Source organism: Rosa rugosa, chromosome 3 (assembly GCF_958449725.1).
Source record: "Rosa rugosa chromosome 3, drRosRugo1.1, whole genome shotgun sequence".
Classification (NCBI taxonomy): domain Eukaryota; kingdom Viridiplantae; phylum Streptophyta; class Magnoliopsida; order Rosales; family Rosaceae; genus Rosa; species Rosa rugosa.
The window spans coordinates 39,000,599-39,022,883 of NC_084822.1; the positions used below are offsets into that span (position 1 = coordinate 39,000,599).

At 39.2% G+C, this 22,285-nt stretch overlaps 5 protein-coding genes and 1 non-coding gene across 7 annotated transcripts; 2 read left to right on the forward strand and 4 right to left on the reverse strand.

Annotated features, from left to right (window-relative positions):
- The first annotated feature begins 1,777 nt into the window (after positions 1-1,777).
- LOC133737696 (chaperone protein dnaJ GFA2, mitochondrial-like) lies at positions 1,778-4,348 on the forward strand. Its single transcript, XM_062165202.1, has 4 exons — positions 1,778-2,028; positions 2,222-2,293; positions 2,579-3,369; positions 3,701-4,348. Exons 1-4 carry the CDS (start codon positions 1,848-1,850, stop codon positions 3,983-3,985), a joined length of 1,329 nt encoding a protein of 442 aa, XP_062021186.1. The 5' UTR covers positions 1,778-1,847; the 3' UTR covers positions 3,986-4,348.
- Positions 4,349-4,727: 379 nt separating this feature from the next.
- Positions 4,728-7,108, reverse strand: LOC133739264 (uncharacterized). The gene has a single exon (XM_062167009.1). It carries the CDS (start codon positions 6,732-6,734, stop codon positions 4,947-4,949), a length of 1,788 nt encoding a protein of 595 aa, XP_062022993.1. The 5' UTR covers positions 6,735-7,108; the 3' UTR covers positions 4,728-4,946.
- Positions 7,109-7,855: 747 nt separating this feature from the next.
- LOC133739034 (RPM1-interacting protein 4) lies at positions 7,856-12,552 on the reverse strand. Of its 2 annotated transcripts, XM_062166747.1 has the most exons (4): positions 12,203-12,552; positions 8,785-9,315; positions 8,325-8,507; positions 7,856-8,233 (listed from the first exon to the last, which is right to left on the reverse strand). In XM_062166747.1, the coding sequence occupies exons 1-4, from the start codon at positions 12,206-12,208 to the stop codon at positions 8,204-8,206; spliced, it is 750 nt and encodes a 249-aa protein (XP_062022731.1). In that variant the 5' UTR covers positions 12,209-12,552; the 3' UTR covers positions 7,856-8,203. The 2 variants fall into 2 exon arrangements, with proteins under 2 accessions (XP_062022731.1, XP_062022730.1); XM_062166746.1 differs by lacking the exon at positions 12,203-12,552 and having other exon boundaries at positions 8,785-9,324.
- A 3,924-nt stretch (positions 12,553-16,476) lies between these two features.
- LOC133740244 (uncharacterized) lies at positions 16,477-18,743 on the forward strand. Its single transcript, XM_062168179.1, has 2 exons — positions 16,477-17,152; positions 18,167-18,743. Exons 1-2 carry the CDS (start codon positions 16,867-16,869, stop codon positions 18,523-18,525), a joined length of 645 nt encoding a protein of 214 aa, XP_062024163.1. The 5' UTR covers positions 16,477-16,866; the 3' UTR covers positions 18,526-18,743.
- Positions 18,744-18,884: 141 nt separating this feature from the next.
- LOC133740243 (putative pentatricopeptide repeat-containing protein At3g25060, mitochondrial) lies at positions 18,885-20,868 on the reverse strand. Its single transcript, XM_062168178.1, has one exon. The coding sequence runs from the start codon at positions 20,788-20,790 to the stop codon at positions 18,949-18,951; it is 1,842 nt and encodes a 613-aa protein (XP_062024162.1). The 5' UTR covers positions 20,791-20,868; the 3' UTR covers positions 18,885-18,948.
- Position 20,869: 1 nt separating this feature from the next.
- On the reverse strand, positions 20,870-20,942 carry TRNAK-UUU (transfer RNA lysine (anticodon UUU)). The gene has a single exon. It is a non-coding gene; the product is annotated as a tRNA-Lys (tRNA).
- Positions 20,943-22,285: the final 1,343 nt, after the last annotated feature.

Consider the following 22,285-nt stretch of genomic DNA (forward strand, 5'->3'; position numbering starts at 1 on the left):
CGTCGGAATCCGGTCACCCGGTCAACTTTCGCCGGAATCCGGTTACCGGTCGCCGGAATCCGGTCACCGGCCGCCACCCACCGGAAAGATTTACTGCCCCAATAGACATCTATTGCCCTCCAATAGAGGGGTAATAGAGTCTATTGCCCTCCAATAGATGTCTATTGCCCCCCAATAGACGTCTATTAGACATGTATTGCCCCCCAATAGACGTCTATTAGCCATGTATTGCCCCCCAATAGACGTCTATTGCCTCCCAATAAACGTTTCGATCACCGAAATGGAAACTACTCTTACTAAAATTAGACAAATAAAACTTTGATTAAAATAAAAAACGAGGAGTTTACATAAATTCAAAACGTCTATTGCCCCCCAATATACACTTTTTTTTTCCCTTTTTTTCTTTCCTTCTTGGACTTCCACCCACAATTTACCCAAAGCAAAAAAGATTTTGACCATTTAACTGATAGCAATTACCAATTTGATCCATCCAATATTACATTCAATATTATAAAGGCCAGAAAATAGTTCATCATGATGTAACCAAATTAAATCCCAATTAAATATAGATCCGTGTATACGCACCACCTTAGCCCAGCTTAATGACATCAAACCACTAATGGCAAATCACCTTATAGAAGGCCACGTTTTCTACACGAGTCCCATAATATTACTTGGAAACTTTTCCTGAATGTTTGATACTTGTCCTAATAGAACTTCAGTAAGGCAATCCAAACCAAAATTTCGCAGACAGCCAATTACTGTAAAATACTACTCAACCAATGCAAAAGTAGCAGATGACATGCACAAGTGGCAGACCTATTGATAGGAGCATTTTCAGGCCATAAAATAATTTACCATCAACACTTCCAGTGATGACAAATTCAGCAACCGACACAGCAATATGAGCAACCACATCTCGGTGCATATAACCTTTCTCATACCTGTTGATGCCGCCAAATTAAGAAAACAAAAACATACATGTTGAGACAAAGCTCTTGGCCGAGAGGAGAGAGAGATAGTGCAGATCGGCACAGCGCGGAGGAGACAGAGAGGAGAGAGAGATGGCGCGGGGACGAGGTAGCTCCGACCGGGTACTTGCGAAGGCGATGTGGCCGGGAGGAACCTGGAGGATCCATTTTCGAAGTTGGGCTCGGAAGAGGAGGAGGAAGACAGAATATAAAGGGACCATCGCCGGAAAACACGGGTATACCCAGTGGCGGATCCTTATAGGGGCGGGTGAGGGCCATGGCCCCCCCAATGTTTTCAAATTTCCTTAACCAGCCGTGTATAACACCAATAAAGTCAACAATTTTGTATATATATGGCCCCCCCCATTGCCCCAATTTACTAAACTATTAATTTTTGGCCCCTCCAAGATTGGGCTCCAAGTTCCGCCACTGGGTATACCTCGCCGGAGACTTGACAGTGATGAGAGAGAGAGAGAGCCGGTTTGTGCAGATTGAGGAGAGAGAGAAACTGGATCGGAAGGAGGAGAGAGGGATTGGCAGTTGTAATTCTTTAATTGTGTTGAGGGCAAAATAGTCATTTGATATTAAATTGTGTAAGTAGGAACAAAAATCTGTTATTGAGATAAGCGGGATAATTTTAGCCAATTTTGATGATTTTGGTCAAGCCCTTAAAATAAAAAGTCAGTATCACTTCATTCTCAAAAAAAAAAAAAAAAAAAAAAAGATTAAAAAGTAAATAGAAAAGAAATCAGACCAAAAAGAAAAGAAAAAGAGCCTCACTGTAAGGATCTTTTTCTTTGTTTTGGGCAAGGGGTAAAGTAAAAGTCTAAAACAGAGTTGTTGTTGTGGCTAGTTGTAATTCGCAGAGCGTCCCAAATGGCTGGCTCCAACGGCGTCAGGATCGTCCACCGGCTCGCCCGTCGCTCTCTCTCCTCCAAAACCCTCCTAAACCCTACACCCTCCTCCCCCATATACAGTAGGCTCCTTGGAGGTGGTGCTTATAGAACCTTCAACGCCGGGCTTTGCAAGAATCATAGGGTTTTAGGAAATCATAATGGTATGTCAAAAACCCATCTTTTCTCTTTCTTTCTTAATTCTCAAGTAATGGGTTCTCAGTTCTCTGTTGGGTTGCTCTATATTAGTCCAGGGTGAATTAAAGTGAGGCCCTTTATTCGTTTTTGTAGTTTATGGAGTATTTGGTGAATTGGAATCAATCTGAGAAATAATCTTTGCGCTCAATTCTTTTGCAGTTTGTAGTAAGAATTGGTTTCTTGGAGCTGCGCATACTAATTGGACTACAGTGAGGTCGATTCATGGAACTGGTATTGGACACTTGCTTCTATGATTCATTTTGGTTTATTTGCTTATGTATTTATGCACATTTCAGTTTATCATTCACTCTTTGAAATCTGGGCTCTTTTCGGTGTTCTTTGTATTACTTGTTGAAAAACCATGTTTTTTTTTTAAGGAAGATTTGGGATGGGTTTTATTGGGAAAGAAGGGTTGTTTCTTGTATAATCATGCTATTATCTGCTGTCACTTTGATATTGAAAGAAGAGTTTGGATTTTATTTATTTACGGGGCTTGTGCTGCCTTTTCTGTACCAGCATCAGCGGCTGCGAGAGATTACTATGATGCACTTGGTGTGAGCAAGACTGCAAATGCGTCGGAAATAAAGAAAGCCTATTATGGCCTGGCAAAGAAGCTCCATCCAGACACAAATAAAGATGATCCTGATGCCGAAAAGAAGTTTCAAGAAGTTCAGAAGGCTTATGAAGTTTTGAAAGATGAGGAGAAGCGTAGAGAGTATGATGAGTACGGCCATGATGCATTTGAAGAGAGAGGCAACGGCAACGGCAACGGCTTTCCCGGTGGTTTCGGCAATCCATTTGAAGACTTTTTTGGCCGACAGGGTGGTGGACAGGATGTTAATGTAATTTTGGAGATATCCTTTATGGAAGCTGTTAAGGGATGTGCTAAAACTGTGCAATTTAGAGCTGCAGTTTCTTGTGAAGCTTGTCGTGGAACTGGTGCTCCTCCTGGCACCAAACGTGAATCATGTAAGGGCTGTGGGGGGTTAGGTATGACTTCCATGCAAACCGCCCTTGGTAGGATGCATATGCCTTGTACTCAGTGTAGAGGGACTGGCAAAACTTTCCCGATACTCTGCAACTCTTGCAATGGAAAGCGTGTCTTAAATGGAACGAAGTCAGTCAAGTTAGATATAATGCCAGGAATAGACAACAATGAAACCATGCGGGTGTTCAGTAACGGTGGAGCTGATCCTGATGGAAATCAACCTGGTGATCTATATGTTACCATTAAGGTTAGGGAAGACCCAGTTTTCCGGAGACAAGGTGCCAACATTCATGTAGATGCCGTTCTGAGTATCTCTCAGGTAATGCTTAAGTACTTCACTGCTCAGTAGCTATCATATGCTTTTATTAATACGTAAAAGTTGTGAAGGGTGTGTATGAGATGATGAATTATATGTATATGTGTATATATATTTTCACTTTGAGGCAACTGGGAAGCCCAATAAAGAAGATCAGAAGATATGTTGCTCAGATTGTTGGTACTTGGAAGTTTTGATGTTTTAGGCAAATTTATACTTGTAGATCTTATATTCTATTTCTTTCAAACAATTGCCCGTCATTTGTGGCATCTTTCTTCCAGTGAAAGCAATTACCTATTTATTTACTGAGGCTGGATGGAATGCTTTTGTGCAGGCAATATTGGGAGGAACCATAAAGGTCCCTACTCTCACTGGAGATGTACTCCTAAAGGTCAGCCCTGCCACGCAACCTGGTCAGAAGGTAGTCCTGAAGAAGAAGGGGATCAAGACGAGGAACTCTTATTCATTGGGTGATCTATATGTGCACTTCAATGTCAGCATCCCAACAAATCTGTCTCAAAGACAACGTGAAATAATCCAAGAATTTTCCAAACAAGCTTCTTCCAAAGAAGAACAAGAGGGGGTACATGATAAGCGTGCTGCTGCAGGAGCATCTTGATATAATGGGTTGGAGATTGACCAAAAAAATGCAGAAGAGGTGCAGAATTTAACGGAGTAGAGGAAACTAGAGTGGAAATTTTGCAGATCTTGGGCTTAAAACAACTTCAATGTCACAATCTGGCTTCGTTGGACATGATTGTTGGTAAGAATTGAAATGGGGTACTTTACTTTGCTTGAGGGTGATCGAAGTATCAATGTTTCTTTCTTAGCTATATGTATGTCCACGAGATACTGACTGGACTGATGTTGATGGAAACCATCTGCTGATTAATACTTTCATTAGCAAATTATTTTGTTGGGTGTAAAGTGTAAACCTGCCCAATACAATCTGAATAATGTTGTGTTTGCTCATTCAAGTTTAGTCATGATTAGCTCTTTGTTATCACGACAGTTTGAATTTAAGTTTTAGTTTGGCTTGTTGGTTCATGCCCCAGTTATAAAGTTCAGATCTTTTACAAAGGTAAGTATGGCTACGAGCCTACGATCGTTTATTTTACCACTGACACAAAGATTGTACCTGTAGATCAATATCAGGGTGTTCAATAAACAGATCATCTAATTGTTCTACATTTGCAAGCAAACTGCCGAGTACCTGTCAAAGTAGTTTGGAGCATAATTATTGTCCAATACTACTGTGTCCCATAGTTTGGTGCCAGTAGCTTCACAGTAAATCTCATATACATGTCCTCAACTCATATGATTCAAATAGGTTCAGTGAAGGGTCAATAGAGGGGCAAAAAAATTGATTCGTTGCTAGAAAGTGTCATATAAACTGAACTTATGAAGAAAGAAACATGTTACAACTTACAACTGAAGAAATGAGGAATTTATTAAAAAAAAAGAAAAAAGAAAACAATTATGTAACTTGGCACAGATCAATTAAAACACAGCATTACAGTAAAACTTGCTCAAAGAAGCTAAAGGGGAGGGTTAGACATTTTCCCTTGGGAAGTTCTACGTCACAATTTATTAGTCAACCTCATCATAAAGGTATTCACTTGAGCTGAATCCAGGATGATCCATGAAGACTCGAACATCTCATGGAAGAACTCTGCAGAAATCTCCTGAGCTGCAGTTCGAAATGCAATTCCAAACGAATTTCCTTTAACTGCTCCCAGTCGAGGCTTCCCACAAACCCCAACTATGATCATCTTTTTGGCTTCTTGTGCCAAGCAAGCACAAACCAAAGGCTTCATTCTAGCTCCCTTCTCTTTCAGAGCATCCATCACAAAATAGCACAATTTAGTCAATGCCTGGGGGTACCCCAACAGTTTCGCATCTACAGAATCTTCAAGTTTCACCCACCTAAATTTCCTTCCACTTCTTATACAACCACTCTTTGTTACTGCTCTACTTCCTTGTCTAACAATTGCCCTTTGTACCCGAATTGCTTTCTGCATTCCAGCTTTCAGCTTATCAAGATTGTTCAATGACAGGGCATCATAAGCTACCCCAAACTGCTTAGCAGCACAGGAACCATCTGACTCTACAAACGATTCAAGCAAAGCTGTAACTCCATACACCACATCTGCTGCTGATACCCTTGAGCCATAACCGTGGAGCCGCAGAAAGCTCCGGTAGTAGAAATCAGTGAGTCCATACTCGGGTAAAAACTGTTCAAATTGATCTCTCATCCTTTTTTTCACTTCAACATTCATGAACTGAAACTTCTGTTGGCAATCCACCAGCGCAATTCCCATCCTTGCAATAAGAAGCTGGAGCTTTTTCATTCCGTTGTCACTCCATGTCTTCATTTTGGTTGCAATGTAGGAAGAACAAATCATGGAATCAAATAAATTCCATTCCTGCAACAGCATTAGTCTAGGCTCATCTTCATATGCAATTCTAGACGAACTGGGCAGCCGAATCTTCGTCCCGTCTTTGAGAGTCACCGAAGTCACTGCCTCCAAATTCCCTGAACTGTTAATATGCTGCTCCAGCTCCATAACCGCAGCCTGGTACCTCTCATCTGTTAACCTCTCGTGTACAAACTGATCCGTTAAAGAAACACAAGACAACCAAAGCAACTCATTCGTGTTCTTCCTCAAAGAATGTGACAAATCATACATCAAACACCCCGAAGGCTTACCATGAAAAGTACCCAAATGGTAGTATTTCTTCTTCAACTTCCCAAAAAGCTTAACCGGGTCTTCTTCCTCAGACACCCTCCTTTTCTTCCTCGACCCATCCCCATCCCCATCCCCATCCTCCTCACTCTCACTATCACTATCACCATCACTATCCGACTCCCCATCAAGCTCATCATCACTATTCAAGTCACTCGCATTAGCCAAAGCCGAAACATCCTCAATATCATAGGCCAAATCCGCCTGCCTCTCATCTTCCAATGTATAAAGCACAACCACACGATCATTCTGCTCACTCAGATTATGCAAATGAATCGGCCGGTGACTGTCCACCACGAAAACACGCGCCACGGGGGACAAATTGAGCAGCCTCCTCAGGTCCCGGTGACACCCCCAATTGATCAAAAGAATACAAATCGGATTCTCCGACGAAGAACACAGGTCCGGCCCTGCGTACTTGTGAATCTCCTGAAACGAAGACACCGGATAACACGAGTACCGGACCGAATCCGATTCAAGCACATGTAAAATGATTTTGAGGGCACAGAGGGAGTCCACATCTGAAGTAGATGGGAATATGAGCAGAGGAGAACCCGACGAGGCTATCGCCGATTCGCGGAGCCTCGAGTAGAAGGACTCCACTGTTTGCTCTCTAACCATGAGTCCGAGCTCAATTGGGCATAGGGGGGATAAGGGTTTCGAAAGAAATTAAAGACGAAAGCTTTGACTGTAAATCCCAAAACCCAATACAACCCTGAATCTAAATTCCAATTGGGTACTCAAATTCAAAGAAAACTACTCAGATTGAAACTAAAATATAAGGGATTTGACCCAGCAAATCTGAATCGGAGATAGTGAAGTACCTGGGATTTGTATGGGCTCGGACACAGCGATGGGTTCTGTGTATTCGATTTCGGCTATGGCAAATTGGGAATCGAATCTGGGAGAGAAAGAAAGAGAGAGAGAGAGAGAGAGAGAGAGGGAGGGAGATGGGGTTTTAGAAATTGAGAGTGTAAATTTGAAAAGCATTTGAGTTTGGGTTTTCTGTTTAACGCTTTTTTGTTTTTGGTTGAAATTTTTGAACTTTTTAAACGCGCCGCGCAGTTTTGGCGCTCTGAAATTTTTGGGTTAGGTCGTTGTTGGAGGTGGGATAGGGTGCGTGCGTCCTCAGGCTGGGCTCTCGTTGATGTGAGGAGTAGATTGGTTCGACGGTGAGGATGGGCTGATTGTTGCAATTGATGCGATGTTGACTGTTGGACCCCGTTTCTTTGTCGGCGGCTCAGACTCTTTATTAGGGAATTATAAAGGAATGATATCGTGCATGCCACGTGGCGCGCGGTACGGACTAGGAAAGTTATAAAAATCTTCGGAATTAATTTTTTTTTTTTAATTTATTTATTTTGTAATGCATTTGAACACCCAAAACCATGCCCCCAATAAGTTAATCATGTTTTGCATGCTGAATAGAGCTAATCATTTTGTTTATTTCGTAACCAATCTTTCGTCTTTGGTTTTTACTATAGTCAATCTAGTCATTGTCTTCATCTCCTCGACTAAAATGTGGTCATTTCCATCAATCTGGTGTAAAATCATGCACAGGACAGTGAAACACAAACGAAAAAGGATAAACAAGGGAACTGACATGCTTGGTGAAACTGAAATTTCAACCCAACACTAGTTCATTGTTCAGTACTATCTAGGAGGTAGGATTCATTCAGATGATCGAATATGCAGAAACAATTAATGTAGCATATAGTTCAAGAAGAGAAGAGAAGAGAACAAGAACCAAGACAAATTGTGGCGGTGATATAAATTGAAATAGAATCAAAGAATCTGTATCTGGTTCCTCACAGCCACATAGAGTATATGATAAATTAGCTTTCTATGGCACAACACAGTGAACACAGCTAAAGATGAAATGAGAAGCGAAAACCAGAAAGAGAGAAAAAAGTAAAAAAAGAAAAGATTTTCCAATGAGTGGAATGAAATCTTTATTAATACAAGATAGCACACATGCCCATAAAATGAATGCAGCACTTTATAAAAGGTACTCCTCATGGAGATAGCCTTTCAAAGATATTTACAGGTCCAAACACCTTATAATTACTCACAAACTCAGACCCAACATCTCATTTTCTGCTCCATGGAAAGCAGCAACTCTGTACAAAGTGAGTGAAAAACAAAATGAGATGAGATAAACCACAAGTTCGACGAAAATAAGAAAACCGGCAGAGGATCATAATGACAAACCTTAGCACTGTCATTGCCAGCAGGCTTCCGTTGAGTGTGGTACGATGGCTCAGGTGGTGTGCCAGGAACTTTTCCTGCCTTCTCCTCCCTCACTTTGTTGAAAATGTGAGTGAAACCATCAGCTGATGCCGGGTTGTTCTCATCCCACTCACCAAATTTCGGGACAGCAGCACCTTTGTCAGGCTGACACAATAGACAGAAACATGCTCAGGAAGTATATCATAGGTAACAGCGCAACTAGTCAATTAGGTATTGTGATTAACTCCACCACCAATCATTTTGAAAACAGTAGTTCTTACAACAAGAAAGTTTTCTTGATATGCATGCCTCCGAACAATGCTCCATCATCGGTCAAAACAAGTTTTTGGAGACCATATTATTTTAGTGACAGTTACCATAGACATGTGACTAGTTATGTTATTACGGCAATAACATGATGGAAATAAGAAAGAAAATTTACACTTTCATCGCGAGGCTTAAGACGGGATCTTCCAGGAGTACCATGGCTACTTTCATATGAAGGCTTTCCCTCCCAGGAAGGAGAATCTCTCCCCGTGGCCCTTGCCTGGCGATGGAGAGGTGAACGTTCAATGCTCTGCTCAGAGCCAGCACTTTGTCGTGCAGGTCTTCGATGAGTTTCACCAGAATTTGTTCCACGCCCTCTACCAGGTTGATATGTTGATTCACCAGAAGTTTTGCGACTCAGATTTTCGCGGTGTGCTGGAGAGTTGGCATATTGCCTTTGGTCAATATCCTCCCTGCTTCTTCCCCGTTCATGATCTTGTCTTTCTGGTTCAGCTCTAACTCTGGGAGGAGATGATGTGACTGATGACATATCGTTAAGGAGATCAGGGTTCTCTTGGGGGTCATTTGGATTAATCATCTTTCCCCCAGGCCCAGTTCGACCCTTTCGCGCCTTATCAAAATAGGCTGTGTAGGGAACATTTTCTTCACCTTCCCAATTGCCAAACTTTGGTACATGAGAGCGTTGCTGCCACATGAAGAAATATTGTCACATATGAAGTACATGTAAAACATATCCATTATTCATGAGAGAATAAATTTCCAATACACTAACATAGCATCAACATATGAAGTGTTTATTAGTATGATGGAACCATGAACATGAAGGTCCAAATTTTGAAAGATGTTCTACAAGTAATTCTGCATGACTACAACTTGATTTCACTTCACTATACTTAGAATAGTTGGACCAGATCCAGGGAAGAAAAGGACAGTCAGAATCTATTAGCAACTCCCTGAATCTTGTTAAAGTAACATGAAGTTATTCAACAAGCTTTGCTGGATCCAAAGAATGAGATAACAACTGGTACCTACTTCTTGTCAATCAAGGAATTTATGGACTTGCTCAAAGACATACTTCAGAAATGTTTCCTGAAAAAATTCAATGTTTATTCTGCTCACCCTGAAATTGACTAGAAAATGACTAGTCTGTGGATATGAAGGAGAGCCAAAAGATTTGATAGATGACACATAGAAGTCATATTCAGACCCCCTCCATGACTATCAATGGAATTGGTTTGGTTTAGATTTCATATTTATGCACTTTAAAACCAAAGGACAGACAAATTAATACAACATCATGTTCCTTTTTAACAGAAGTTACTAGGATCAAATCACCTTTCTTTAAACTCAGTAAGATTGGAATACTCTTTAGCACACCGTAAAACCAATGTTAACCAATTAACATCACATTTCAGATATGCTAACAGATTATAAAAGGTATATCTCCATCCAAATTGTGCTTCAACAGTATCAACTTAGAGACAGGTGTATTGGAAACTAATGAATATTTCTCCATCCATATCAAAACTCCAAATTTTCATTTCCACTGAGAAGCCGGAGAATTTCACAATATGAATACGGCAACTAGAAAGTATAATCTACAGCAGCATCGCCGAGGGAGATGATGCTTAGTCTGGTTTTTAGAGAGAGGGCATCAATTATCTAACACCAACTGCTTTTCTATTACATACAACCACCTACACAGACTATTGATATTAAACTTCTAGTATAATACATTAACTCATTAAGCAAACCCCTTAATTCTATTTCTGTGGAAATGCCAACATTCTCACCTTGTGCTTCAACAGTACTAATTTGGAGACGCTGGAAAATGCACAGAAAACAAATGAGAGAGAGAGAGAGATTACTTAACTAAAACAGGAAGTATCTAATATCTACCATTTAGCTTCCCATTCCTAACTAACACTATCCAAAGTACTACAATCAAACCCCCAAAAAAGCTAATGTGGCCCCATCAACAGGTTTATTTCGCATAATTTCACCTTCAGAATCAAATTAGAATGGCCAAGTGTATCAGTAATAAAACAAAATACCATGTCAACTACACTGATCAACCACATTACAATCTTCTAGCACATGATCCTCGAAATAAAACAACAGAGAAGAATATAAGGAACTTCAGGCTGCAATTCACCAGAGCAGAAATTTCATAAGGCAATTCAGCCACATGGAGAAAATGGAAGAATTCTTTCCTGAAAATTTTCCCTGTCTACTCAGATCACTCTAAAATGAGGGGGCAGTAAACGACTGGATAACTAACTGCCCATGGAAATGAATAAACCAAAAGATCAGCAAGATTACCATGTCCGTGACTGTCCATTGAAGTGTATGGTTTCAACTCCTATTTATTCATTTCTCAGCAAAGGCCAAGTGACCCAATGCAACATCCTCTTTTAAGTTCTTAACTGCATTTCCTAGCATTAAACCAGAATCTCTATCTTCTCACAGAATGAAAACCAATGTCAATCCACCTATATTTCATATATACGGAAATGCAAATTATCTTATCCAAATTCTCACCTACTGCCTCAACAACATCAATTGGGAGACAAAATACACAAAGAAGATATGAAAAATTATCTCTCCATCCACATGATAACAAGCCTATATGTTCAGTACCACTTAGAAGCCAAAATATTTCAAATGTGGATACACAAACAAGAAAATCAAACTACATTCTACAGCATCATATGGAGAGAGAGAGAGAGAGATTATCATTTATCTAACGACAAATAATCACATGCATTTACACATTCATAGTAACCTCCTAATACTAAATAGATTTCCAGTATGGTAAATAAAACCCTTATTTGCCCCCCTTCAAAAGATTTATCCACCCAGAAGCTTCCAGCAGGAGCTTCAATAAATATTCCGGGAATTAAACTACATTGGCTATACGCATCATTGTACCACATCCACTAGATTGCTCAACACCTTTACAATATTCTACTATGTGATCCTGGAAAGTTCGAAGCAGGAATACCACTCCTGCCCCGAACTGCTAAGGCTCCACGTTTCCGGCACACGTTTTATATGCTAATTTAACCACACAAAAAGAATGAAAGAACACTTTTTCAAGAAAATTCTTAATCATACATCGCACGCATACAACAGGCAGCAAATGCAGATCCATAGCGATTAATAAGGCACTCTGATTGATCCTCCTCTTAATCTTGACAGCCCAAGTACCATGAACCCTAAAATCCCTAACTAAAAGAATGCAGACCAACAACATAACCAAGTCTGCTACAGACTTTACATATCAGCAATCCGTACAAAAACAAAGTCTTTCTTGTCAGAGAGTAAACAAAGACATATAGATTCCCAAAGTCTCATAGTAGACACCATCTTACAATAGAACACAAAATCATACAAACTACTATTTTTCGCAATCAAGAAAAGAACCAAACCCTGGCTCAACCTATCCATAACGATTGAGAATTCTCAACAGCTCAACCAACAAGAAAACATCAAAAAAAAAAACAAAACAAAACCAAAAAAAAAAAAAAAACAGATACAAAAAAACAAAGGAAGCAACTTTATGAACTTACTGCCATCTCTCCCTCTCCACCAGATTCAGAACAGCCCCAAAAAATGTCAGAGCCCAAAATTCAGCTCCTTTCACCAAACCCACCACCAAATATCACAACACAAAGCTCCTCCTGCAAACCCTTCAAAGACCCACCAGAGAAAAACCCAAATTCAATTCTAGAGAGAGAAGAGGGGGCCAGAGAATAATGAAGCAGAAGCTTTAGAGAGAGAAAGAGGGCGTCGTGGAGGGGTTTATCAACCATTGACGGACGCTACCCATCATGTTTGACCTTTCTCAAAAATGTTAAAAGTCTCTGTTTCTTCTCTGTTCAAACATCCCTCTCAACCCACGAGTTGGGTCGACTCATCTCAACTCGGAGACCATTTCTTTAATGCTACGTGAAAATTCTATTGGCAGGTAGTGTTTTTCCTAGTTAAACTCTGAAATTCCACGTTTTTGGTGTTTAAAGTTTAAATCTTTTTGCACTCTTTTAGTTACCGCTGATCGTTTGGGTTGGGAAAGATTGAAGCTTTCGTTTTTTTTCTTTTTTTCTTGGAGGTTTAATTTTGGTGGCGGCTGAGTTTAAACGGTGACTGTTAGAGTTGCGTTAAGGAAATTAGGCTGGGCGAGCTTGTCGGCTTCTGTGGAAACAATGCTGGTGACACATTTTCTTGTCGTTTTGTAGAGTCCTTTTCAATTTTTTTTTTTTTTTATATATGAATTTTCTTTTATGCTATGTTCATACTGGTATCAAGAGCAAGTTCACCCGTTGGGTCATCAAGTCACCCACTATTCACTGCTTTTTAGTGTTAATTTCACCCTTTGGGTCACGAGCACAGTGTGTTTCGTGCCCTAGGTCACCCTGTACAGTGCTCTGGGTCACCATGGTGACCTGCACCGTGTATTTCGTGCCCTGGGTCACGGGCACAGTGTATTTCGTGACCCAGAGAATGAAAATATACACTAAAAAGCAGTGAATAGTAAGTGACCCAACGGGTGAACTTGCTCCAACAATGGGGAAAGATGTAGACGTTGACAGGTTTGATGAGAGTGTTGATGGTCCTGCAAGTGAATTTTCATTGGTGGTCCGAGTCTCTGAGAAGATATTTGAGTCGGCTATAATTGGGTTCGTTCGTGTACTGATCTTAAACTGTACACTATGTCAATTATCGATAAACTTATAAATTCAAAATTAATTCATCAAGATTTATGATTAGATGTGCGGATTTGATTTTAACATGGGACATTGAACCTACAAATCAATAGATTTGCAAGGAAAAAGGCACAAGGCAACAGTGTCAATGGGGTTTATCCGTTTATAAGGAGTGGCAAGAATGCAAGATCGATGAGTTTTGGGCAGCAGGGATGGGATCTATGGGATTGAAGAAGAAAAAAATGGAGGAGATAGCGTCGCATAAAAAAAATATATATTAGATTTAGTATGTGTTTGAATATTGCATTAATAAGATATATGTTACACATGTTGTTAAAGGTCACATGTTAGTTTAATTTGGGTAAAATGCATGACTAGTCTTGATTAACTAGACAAGATAATCATGATTCTATTTGTCCAAATCTAAAAAACAATGAAAATTGTATTACGCATGAGAATAAAAGAAAAGAAAAATATCATTACGTAGAATTAGAAATATATCATGCTTGAAGAGAAATACCATAGTTGTCAATAACATCTTAGAGCATCTTTACAATGATAGCTATTTTTTTTAGTCAAATTTTAGCTAAAGTAGTTAAAAGGTCATTTTGGCTAGTCACTTTAAAAATACATTTGCATCAATGCTTCCTATTTTAGCTAATTTTGAATTTATATTATTTTTTAAATGAAGAAATATATCATGTTTAAAAAACCAAAGTTGATAATAACATCGCATACATATATATTACTAATATTAGTAAATCCACTTATCTTTTAAATCATAAATGAGAGCAAAAAAACAATATCATTCTGTGAAAATATATCATGTTTGAAAGGAAAGACCATAATTGACAATAACAGCACGGACGTCGGTGGATCCGATTATCCTTTAAATCATAAATGAATTTAACATCTATCCAATCCCTCCCACCTATCAAATTGTCTAACAAGTTAGCTTGTGGAACTGCTTTTTTCACATAATTGATTTGGAAAATTGGTTGCATTCTTGATCTCTTTCACATAATTTTTTTTTTTTTAGAATAATCTCTTTCACATAACTAGAATCTCAAAGAAGAAGACGAACAAGAGGCGGCTTGGTTTGACAAGTTTTATGGGTTTATTAAACGTGGCGTGCACTAAGCTTGAATTATCTACATTTCCTATTCCTATTTTAATAAATTTGACAGAGACTCCTACCAGAGTCCGTAGAATTGGAATGTTTAGGGTTTAGGGTTTAGTGTTAAAGCTGGCGCTGCACTCATTATGAACAAATAAATTATATAACTCTCTGCCTCAAATATGATTTACCATTAATATATCGCATCGATTTCTTGGCTTTTCAATCACCTTCAAAAATGGCCATAATATTTCTAGCCTTTTTTGCTTGTTCTTAGTTCTTGGTTTTAATATTCCATTGATGAACGAGATACCCCTTTGTCTTACCAGAAAAAATATTATGGCAGTTTGCCAACTAAGTTTAGTTTAATGAAGCAGTGAGTTGTTTCAGGGAGAAAATAAACGAGGAAAATAGAGAGAGTACGTTTGGCTTTTATTGAAAATTCAACTTGTCAAAAACAAATGTACAAGTTGTGGAGAAAGGAACCATTCCTACGGGGAAGAGACTTGGTTGACGTAGAAGTCTTGAAGAAAAAAATTGACCAAGAACACATGACACGTTAATTAGAGATTTAGGATCATCTATCATATGCAATATGTTTAAATCCTGGGATTATGATTGTTAGGTTAATAACCCTAAATGTGATTAGAGAACTTCTCTATTTACTAATGACCATATTGTTCTTACATTTATTCATACAAAAAAACCATATTTAATTTACAATTATAAGAAGTTCGTCTACTATACGTTGGATGATATACTGCTAATGTAACGATGTGTTATTGTTTATATGTATAATAAACAAATTCTCTTGTGCAACCCACAAATCCTTCCCCACCTCCAGTTCCACAAAGTCTGCATATTATCATAGAATCAATATCCTCATCAGTTTTATCATATGGGCTCATGTTCGAAAGGGATGGTCACAATAAGCATATTCTTGGTCTCTAACACCCATACAGGGTAGCTATAGGCTAGGCTCGAAATTTCAACAATATATGTCGAAGGAAGACATATGAGGAGAGAAAAGAGTTCAAGCTCTCTCATGGGAATGCTCCGAGGTCTCAACTTTTTAGTACAGACACATGCTTTGAAAGTACTCAATACAAAATAGCGGCCTGGTTGAACGTGAGGGTAGGTAGAGTGTTAGTTAGCAATGCAGACATATGACGAGAACGAAGTCAATAATTGTGAAGGAGATCCAAGCCAAGGGGTTTTAATTTTCAATTTAGCCGAAAAAGAAGCATGAAAATAGAAAAATTAATTTATTGAGACATAACGTTAATATGACCGATTAAATGATCAATCAACTACTAGTGTGAACTCACAATTGATCGCTAGTAGAGCACAATTAATTGAGAATTTCTCATAATTTCCTTGACATTTTGATCTCCTTATTTACTTTTGAATTTTTTTAATTATTATAGTAAATAATCTTTAACTTACAACTGGCAAGTTAAGAATTCTTAACATGAATTGTATTTACTATTTTTGATTTATTTTTTGTTTATGTCTGTATGTTTTACTTTCCAATCTCATTTATGTTTGAAACACGAACTTGGTCACTACCGTGTAAAAAAAACCAACGGTCAAGACTCTTGTTATAAGTAAATTCAACATGACCAAACTCGGAGATTTTCTCTAGACTTTGTTGATATCTTGATTGAGTTGGTTGAAAGGGTTGAACGTGATCTTATTGTGTAGAAGAACTTGCAAGTACAACGTACTAGTTCAACCCAAGACCCTCTCAACACCAAAGGAGACAGAGGTTGGTCTTTTCTTCTCGGTCGGAAACGGACAAAGCTTGTAAGTAACAGGACAAATCTTGTACCGGACGAGAAAAAGATTTTGTTCTCTCGTTTTTGATTTTTGATTTTGGTTTTTCTCGAGTCAATTTCACCTTGACTGTGATTATTATTACCTTTACTCTTTCGCCCCCCAAATCCTTCATGAGCTGGAGAAAGCAAACCCATTTAGAAATTCGCCTAAAGTAATTAACATTTAAGTTTTATTTAACACTAAAATTACACCACTTGTTAAATGAAAAGTCACTGACATTAGAAATGGGTTCTGTGCAGAAAAAGCTTCCTGCTTTCTACGCAGTTGCCTAATTGCATAGATCTGTGGTCTTCAAATCCCGCATTGTTTGGCCTAGAAACCCTTTCTGCGAACTGGGTTTGCCAAATTTGCCTGGAAAATTACTACCCATTAACAAAAGCTTAGACCTTTGGCCAGCAGTTTGTTGTTCAAGTAAGCTGTAAAGCTATTTCTTCTCCGGTAGGAAAGGAACCAACAAGTCAGTCTGTGCTGTGTAGAAGAAGCTTGCTATATCTCAAATCTCTTCACAAGTTCTCATCTTTTTTCTGAGGCCCAGTTCAAGTTTTGTTAGAAAAAACCAGAAACAGAAGCTGAGATGTATGAGTTGTTGATCCCTGTTGTGATTGCTGAGGCTGTTGTGGCATCTCTTATGTTGCTCAAGATTGGGCCTTTGAGAGAGCTTGTGTTGAAGATTCTGGATCAGCTCAAAGTGGGCAGAGGCCCAGTCACTCTGATTGGCATTGCTGGCACCATGGGTGTGATTCTCCTATCAAGATTCATTAGCATTGTCAAGATGCAGAACAAAGGTGAAAAGCTTGGGACTATGTCACCCATGGATCAGGTTCTGTACAGAACCCACATCCTTGAAGCGTCATTAATGTGTATGTTTCTGCTCTTTGTACTTTCTATATATCACAGTTGGATTATTGATTAGGGTTTTCTTCAATTATGTGGAATTTGTGTATTGGTTATATATGAGTCTCACCCAGAAAAGTAGCATTAGAATTTGTCTAACACAATTAGTTTTGGTTAAACCCTCATTACTAGATTCAGCATGAGTTGAAATTTAAAGGGATTCGAGCTAGGCTTTTCAATTTCATTGCAATGGTTGTACAGTTTGACTGTGCAGTTATCATGTGGGTGGGTTGGTTATAGTATGTTTTAAAAGACTGGTATGGAGAATTGTCAATACCAATCAAAGTTTTAAATGTGTGCATAATGAACTGGGTAGGGAAGTTTGTATCTGTCAGTGTTGATGAATCACCTTAAGATCTAAAGACTTGACCTTTAGTTGCATGTCCTCTGCATTTTGTTGATCCCATGTGAATTAGTTCCATTTGAGTTTCCCTTTTTTTCTGTCAATGATTACAATTGCCGTTTATCACAATTTGTATCACTCAATGAGTATAGAAGGAAACTGAATGTTTGTTTCATAAATTGTGAGTTAAGTTTTACTCCCCAAAATCCACAAATGTCGAGCCCACCATCTAAATCAGGCATGGAAGTTGATGATCCTGTAACTGAGACTATAATAAACATTTATTGAAACTTCATCCTTACCTGTCATATATGCTTGGTTTCTGATCACCTTAGTTCAATTAGTAAAATGCATGCGTATACTGTTTCCATGTAAGTTTAGGCAATAGTACAGTTGTCAACAACCCACATTGCAATACCTATCCTTACAGCTATGCTTCCACCCTCTATGGTTTTGAACACTTACCAATAGCAGCAATGCTTATCATGCTTCGTATGGGCATGTATTTTTTATTACTGCCAAAATGGAATGCTCAAGTTGTTATAAAAAGTCTGAAGTGATTCGTGTATATGGTGTCTGTACTGTGCTAAGCTACTATGTCTAACCGCTGATGTCTCAATCTTGATATTGCATGCAGCTTTTGCTGTATTTCTTGGATTCATTATTGATCGAACACACGATTATCTTACAAAGCTTGATGGATTGACGAGTACAAAAGAAGAAGTTGACAGGCTACAGAAAGAAAAGGCGCTGCTTACAGAAAAGGAAGAGAAATCTTCCAAGGAAATCAAGCAGCTGCAAGAAAAAATTGCAACTCTATCGGAGGATTTGAAGAAGCTGAAGTTGGAGTGTGCGCAGAAAGATAAAGCTGTTGAAACTGCTGAATTCCATGTCACTTCCCTCCAGAAACAAGCTGCAGATCTACTTCTTGAGTATGACCATTTGTTAGAAGACAACCAAAAACTTCAAGCTCAGTTTGCAGGACAGAGGAGATGAGGAAATTTTGAAACCTAGCGACAGTTCTAATTTTGAGAACTATTTTGCCTTCCGGCGGTGTTTGTCAAACATCTCCTGCCAGAAATGGTCATTATTCGGCTGGAAATGGGGGATGTTGTTGAAAAATTTGTGATGCTCAAGAAGTGGAATTTGCAGTTTGACCATCTTTGCTTTGTTCTATGGTTTCCAGTTTTAGTTGAATATATCTTTCTAATGCATACCAGGTTCCAAATATATCCCAATTTATATGATATACTACTAATGCATGAAATTTTTGTCCAAATGAACTTGATACTAATAGAAGATTACTGAACTTGTTAACATGGGGAAGGAGAAAATTAGTTCAGATGTTAAACCTCTTTCGTGTGTGTGTGTGTGTGTAGTGGGTATCAAAGTAGCAATGAAAATTTAAGTGTAAAGTTGTTAGAGTAATTTGATAAATTTTCTTTGCTCTGAGGAATGTGCCTCTTCAAAATTATGCAACAGAGCCTCAGACTTTGGGACATATCCGATAGCTCTCATGTCATGGTACAACTTATTCAGTAGTAGCATAATATCTTCGTGGTGATGATGGCTCTTATCTTCCATAAGAAAAGCATGGAGCTTTCCATTCACTTCCACTACACTGTAGCCTGGGACTTTCTTCGTTCCCGTCTGTTTCATGATCTTCTTTGTACCAGCTACACATTCCCATCTCCTTGCCATGGCGTAAAAATTTGAGACCAAAGCATAAACTCCCAAGTCATCTGGATTTAACTCGAGGACCTTCTTTGCTGCAATTTCTCCAATGGAGAGTTTCCGATGGTTGTGGCAACCTGCCAGGAGGGCAACCCAGACAGCAAGCCCAGGTTCGGTGTTCATAGAAGCTATTAGCTCGCTAGCCTCTTCAACTCGTCCAGAACGAGCCAGCAAATCAACCATACAAGCATAATGTTTCTCCCCTGGAGGGATCTTGTACTTAGCGACCATGACATTGAACCAATGCAGGCCTTCTTCTACGAGACCAGAGTGACTGAAAGCCGATAGAAGAGAAGCAAAAGTAGAATGATCAGGCTTTAAGTTCGTCTTTGTCATCTGGAGGAAGAGTGCTAGAGCTTCCTCTCCACACCCATGAATCCCATAGCTGGCAATCATAGCATTCCATGAGATCAAGTCTCTGGAGACCATCTGATCAAAGAGAGCATGCGCATACGAAAGGGAACCACATTTGGAATACATGTCAATGACTGCAGTACCGCACACTTGACCAATCTCGAGCCTTTTCAAAATATATCCATGAATGGATTTACCCAATTTCAACAGTCCGACCTGTGAACATGCTAGAAGTGAGCTCACAAGAGATGCTGAATCTGGCTCGAAACCACATTTCTGCATCTCTACCACCATTTCAAGCGCGTGCCCTGCAAAACCATTTTGAGCAAAGCCAGAAATCAAAGCACCCCAAGAAACGGCATTCCTGTAACGCATCCTATTGAATACACAAGAAGCTAGCTCGAAATGTCCACTCTTAGCATACATATCCACAAGACTTGTCTGAACCATAACATCCATTGGAATACCTCTCCTAATCATATACCCATGAACCGAAAGACCCAACCTCAAGTCCCCTAGACTTGCACAAGCCTGCACTAACCCCATCATCACAACCCCATCAAACTCCATTCCCTCATTTTGCATCCTCCTATACACCTCAACTGCTTCCACTGGCCTCCCACTCTGCAAAAACCCCGTAATCATTGTCGTACAACAAACAAGATCCCTTCTGTGCATCTTGTCGAAAACCGCCACTGCTTCATCCATTTTCCCACACTTTGCATACAAATTCAAAACAGAAGACGCCACAAACACGTCGCCCTCGTACCCGCAACGCGCCGCCTTGGACCAAACTTCCTCACCCATTTTCAAGTCCAACATGCCTGCACATGCCTTGAGAGCACCAGTAAAGGTCGAGCTATCGGGTCGAACTCCCTCCGATATCATCCGAGAATACAAACTCAAAGCTTCAGATGGGAAATGCTGACGAGAATATGCAATTATCATGGCATTCCATGCATGTATGTTTCTTTGAGGCATTTCGTCGAACACCTGGCGGGCAGTTTCGGTGTCGCCAATGCTTGCATATGAGGCTATAAGTGGGGCGTGGGAGTTTGCATGGGTGATAGCACCAGTCACTATCATAAGGGCATGGATTTTAGCTAAGGAGGGTTTGTGTTTGCAGGATAAAAGGAGAGGTTTGAGGCGGTTTGGCCATGGAAGTAACCCCATGTATACATGGGAAGCTTCAAGCTTTCTGTTTATAGCCGTTGCAAAAAGAGGAGGGAGGAAAATTAAACAAAAACAAAGACGCCGTCTGTGGGAATCGAACCCACGACCACACGGTTAAAAGCCGTGCGCTCTACCGGCTGAGCTAAGACGGCACTTGCGATCAAATTTCATTTTAAAAATAAAAACTCGACTCTTTATACAGCTAAACTGTACTTTCACGGATAATATCTTATGTTGGAATGCAAGAGGTGCAAGGTGTGTTTTTTTTTAATAGATAAAATGGGGTAGAGGGCCTATAATCAAAGAAAAAAGAAAAAAATTGTTTTATTTGGGGGCAATAGATGTCTATTGCCATCTATTGCCCCCCAATGGACATGCAATAGACGCCTATTGGGGGGTAATAGACGTTTTGAATTGATGTAATCACCTTTTTTTTTTTTTTTTTTTTCTTCTTTAATCAAAGTTTTATTTGTCTAAATTTAGGAAAATTAGTTCCCATTCCGGTGACAGAAAGTTTTATTGGGGGGCAATAGACGTCTATTGGGGGCAATACACCTTTCCGGCGACCTATGAGATCTCCAACAACCTCTTTCGGGACCTCCGACGAGGTTTTCAGAAAAGTCCGGTGGGCGGCGGCCTGTGACCAAGCTCCGGCAAAGTCTCCTATGGTTTCTCTCTCTTCCATTCTCTCTCTCTCTAAATAACAAAGGGATGAGGGTAAAATAGTATTAAAACAAAAAAAAACAAAAAAAAAAAAACCTTAATGGGGTATTAGGGAAGATCTCCTTAGAGTGTTTTGGGTAAGAGGGAATTAAAAAAACTTAATGGGGAAGTGGGAAAAAAATTCTTATAAATGGGGTAAATGGACAAAAACCCATATAAAAATACGTGTTGCGGTTGCATTGCATATCTATAATCTTACCATTGATAAAACATAATTTTTACAAGCTGCTCCAAGCGATAGAACTCAATAATCTTGCCCAGTTTTTTTTATAGGATTTTGCCCACTTTTTTAATTTTGAAAAATCGTAAAAAAAAAAAAAGGTCAAAATTTTTAAATTCCATCACTTTGAAAATTTATTTGGAAATCATGATTTGAGGGAATGCAGACTTAGTGAAAAAATAAGAACATGAATTTTGACTAAAAAAACGTGTGTTTTTAGCCTACAGTTTTAGGTGAAAAATCGTAGTTTTAAACATTTATTTTTTATTTTTTAAACAAGTTCAAAACTTAATTTTACTGGAGCTAGGACATCATTCTAGGGTGAAACCCCATTTTTTCACGCGCTTAGCCTTACTTGCATGAGCATTTTCATTGGCCTCACTTGCATGGACATGTCCATTAACTAGCTAGTCTCACTTACACCTCACAATTCATTGAAACTAGAATGGTCTAGAGGGGGTGAATAGGCAAGTCACTCTTAAGTACAAATAATTTTCTGGACGTTGCTGAGAGATTGAAAGAAGCTTGCTATCCCTAAAATGAACAAAAATA

Bases quoted from the DNA above. Each gene is read 5' to 3' on its own strand.
- LOC133737696 (XM_062165202.1), top strand. From the start codon at position 1,848: ATGGCTGGCTCCAACGGCGTCAGGATCGTCCACCGGCTCGCCCGTCGC. The intron at 2,029-2,221 runs GTATGTCAAAAA...ATTCTTTTGCAG, and splicing joins GGTTTTAGGAAATCATAATG to TTTGTAGTAAGAATTGGTTT. The intron at 3,370-3,700 runs GTAATGCTTAAG...GCTTTTGTGCAG, and splicing joins CCGTTCTGAGTATCTCTCAG to GCAATATTGGGAGGAACCAT.
- LOC133740244 (XM_062168179.1), top strand. From the start codon at position 16,867: ATGTATGAGTTGTTGATCCCTGTTGTGATTGCTGAGGCTGTTGTGGCA. The intron at 17,153-18,166 runs GTATGTTTCTGC...TATTGCATGCAG, and splicing joins CCTTGAAGCGTCATTAATGT to CTTTTGCTGTATTTCTTGGA.
- LOC133739264 (XM_062167009.1), bottom strand. From the start codon at position 6,734: ATGGTTAGAGAGCAAACAGTGGAGTCCTTCTACTCGAGGCTCCGCGAA.
- LOC133740243 (XM_062168178.1), bottom strand. From the start codon at position 20,790: ATGGGGTTACTTCCATGGCCAAACCGCCTCAAACCTCTCCTTTTATCC.
- LOC133739034 (XM_062166746.1), bottom strand. From the start codon at position 9,324: ATGTGGCAGCAACGCTCTCATGTACCAAAGTTTGGCAATTGGGAAGGT. The intron at 8,508-8,784 runs GTAAATTTTCTT...CTATTGTGTCAG, and splicing joins TTAAGCCTCGCGATGAAAGT to CCTGACAAAGGTGCTGCTGT. The intron at 8,234-8,324 runs GTTTGTCATTAT...CACTTTGTACAG, and splicing joins CTGGCAATGACAGTGCTAAG to AGTTGCTGCTTTCCATGGAG.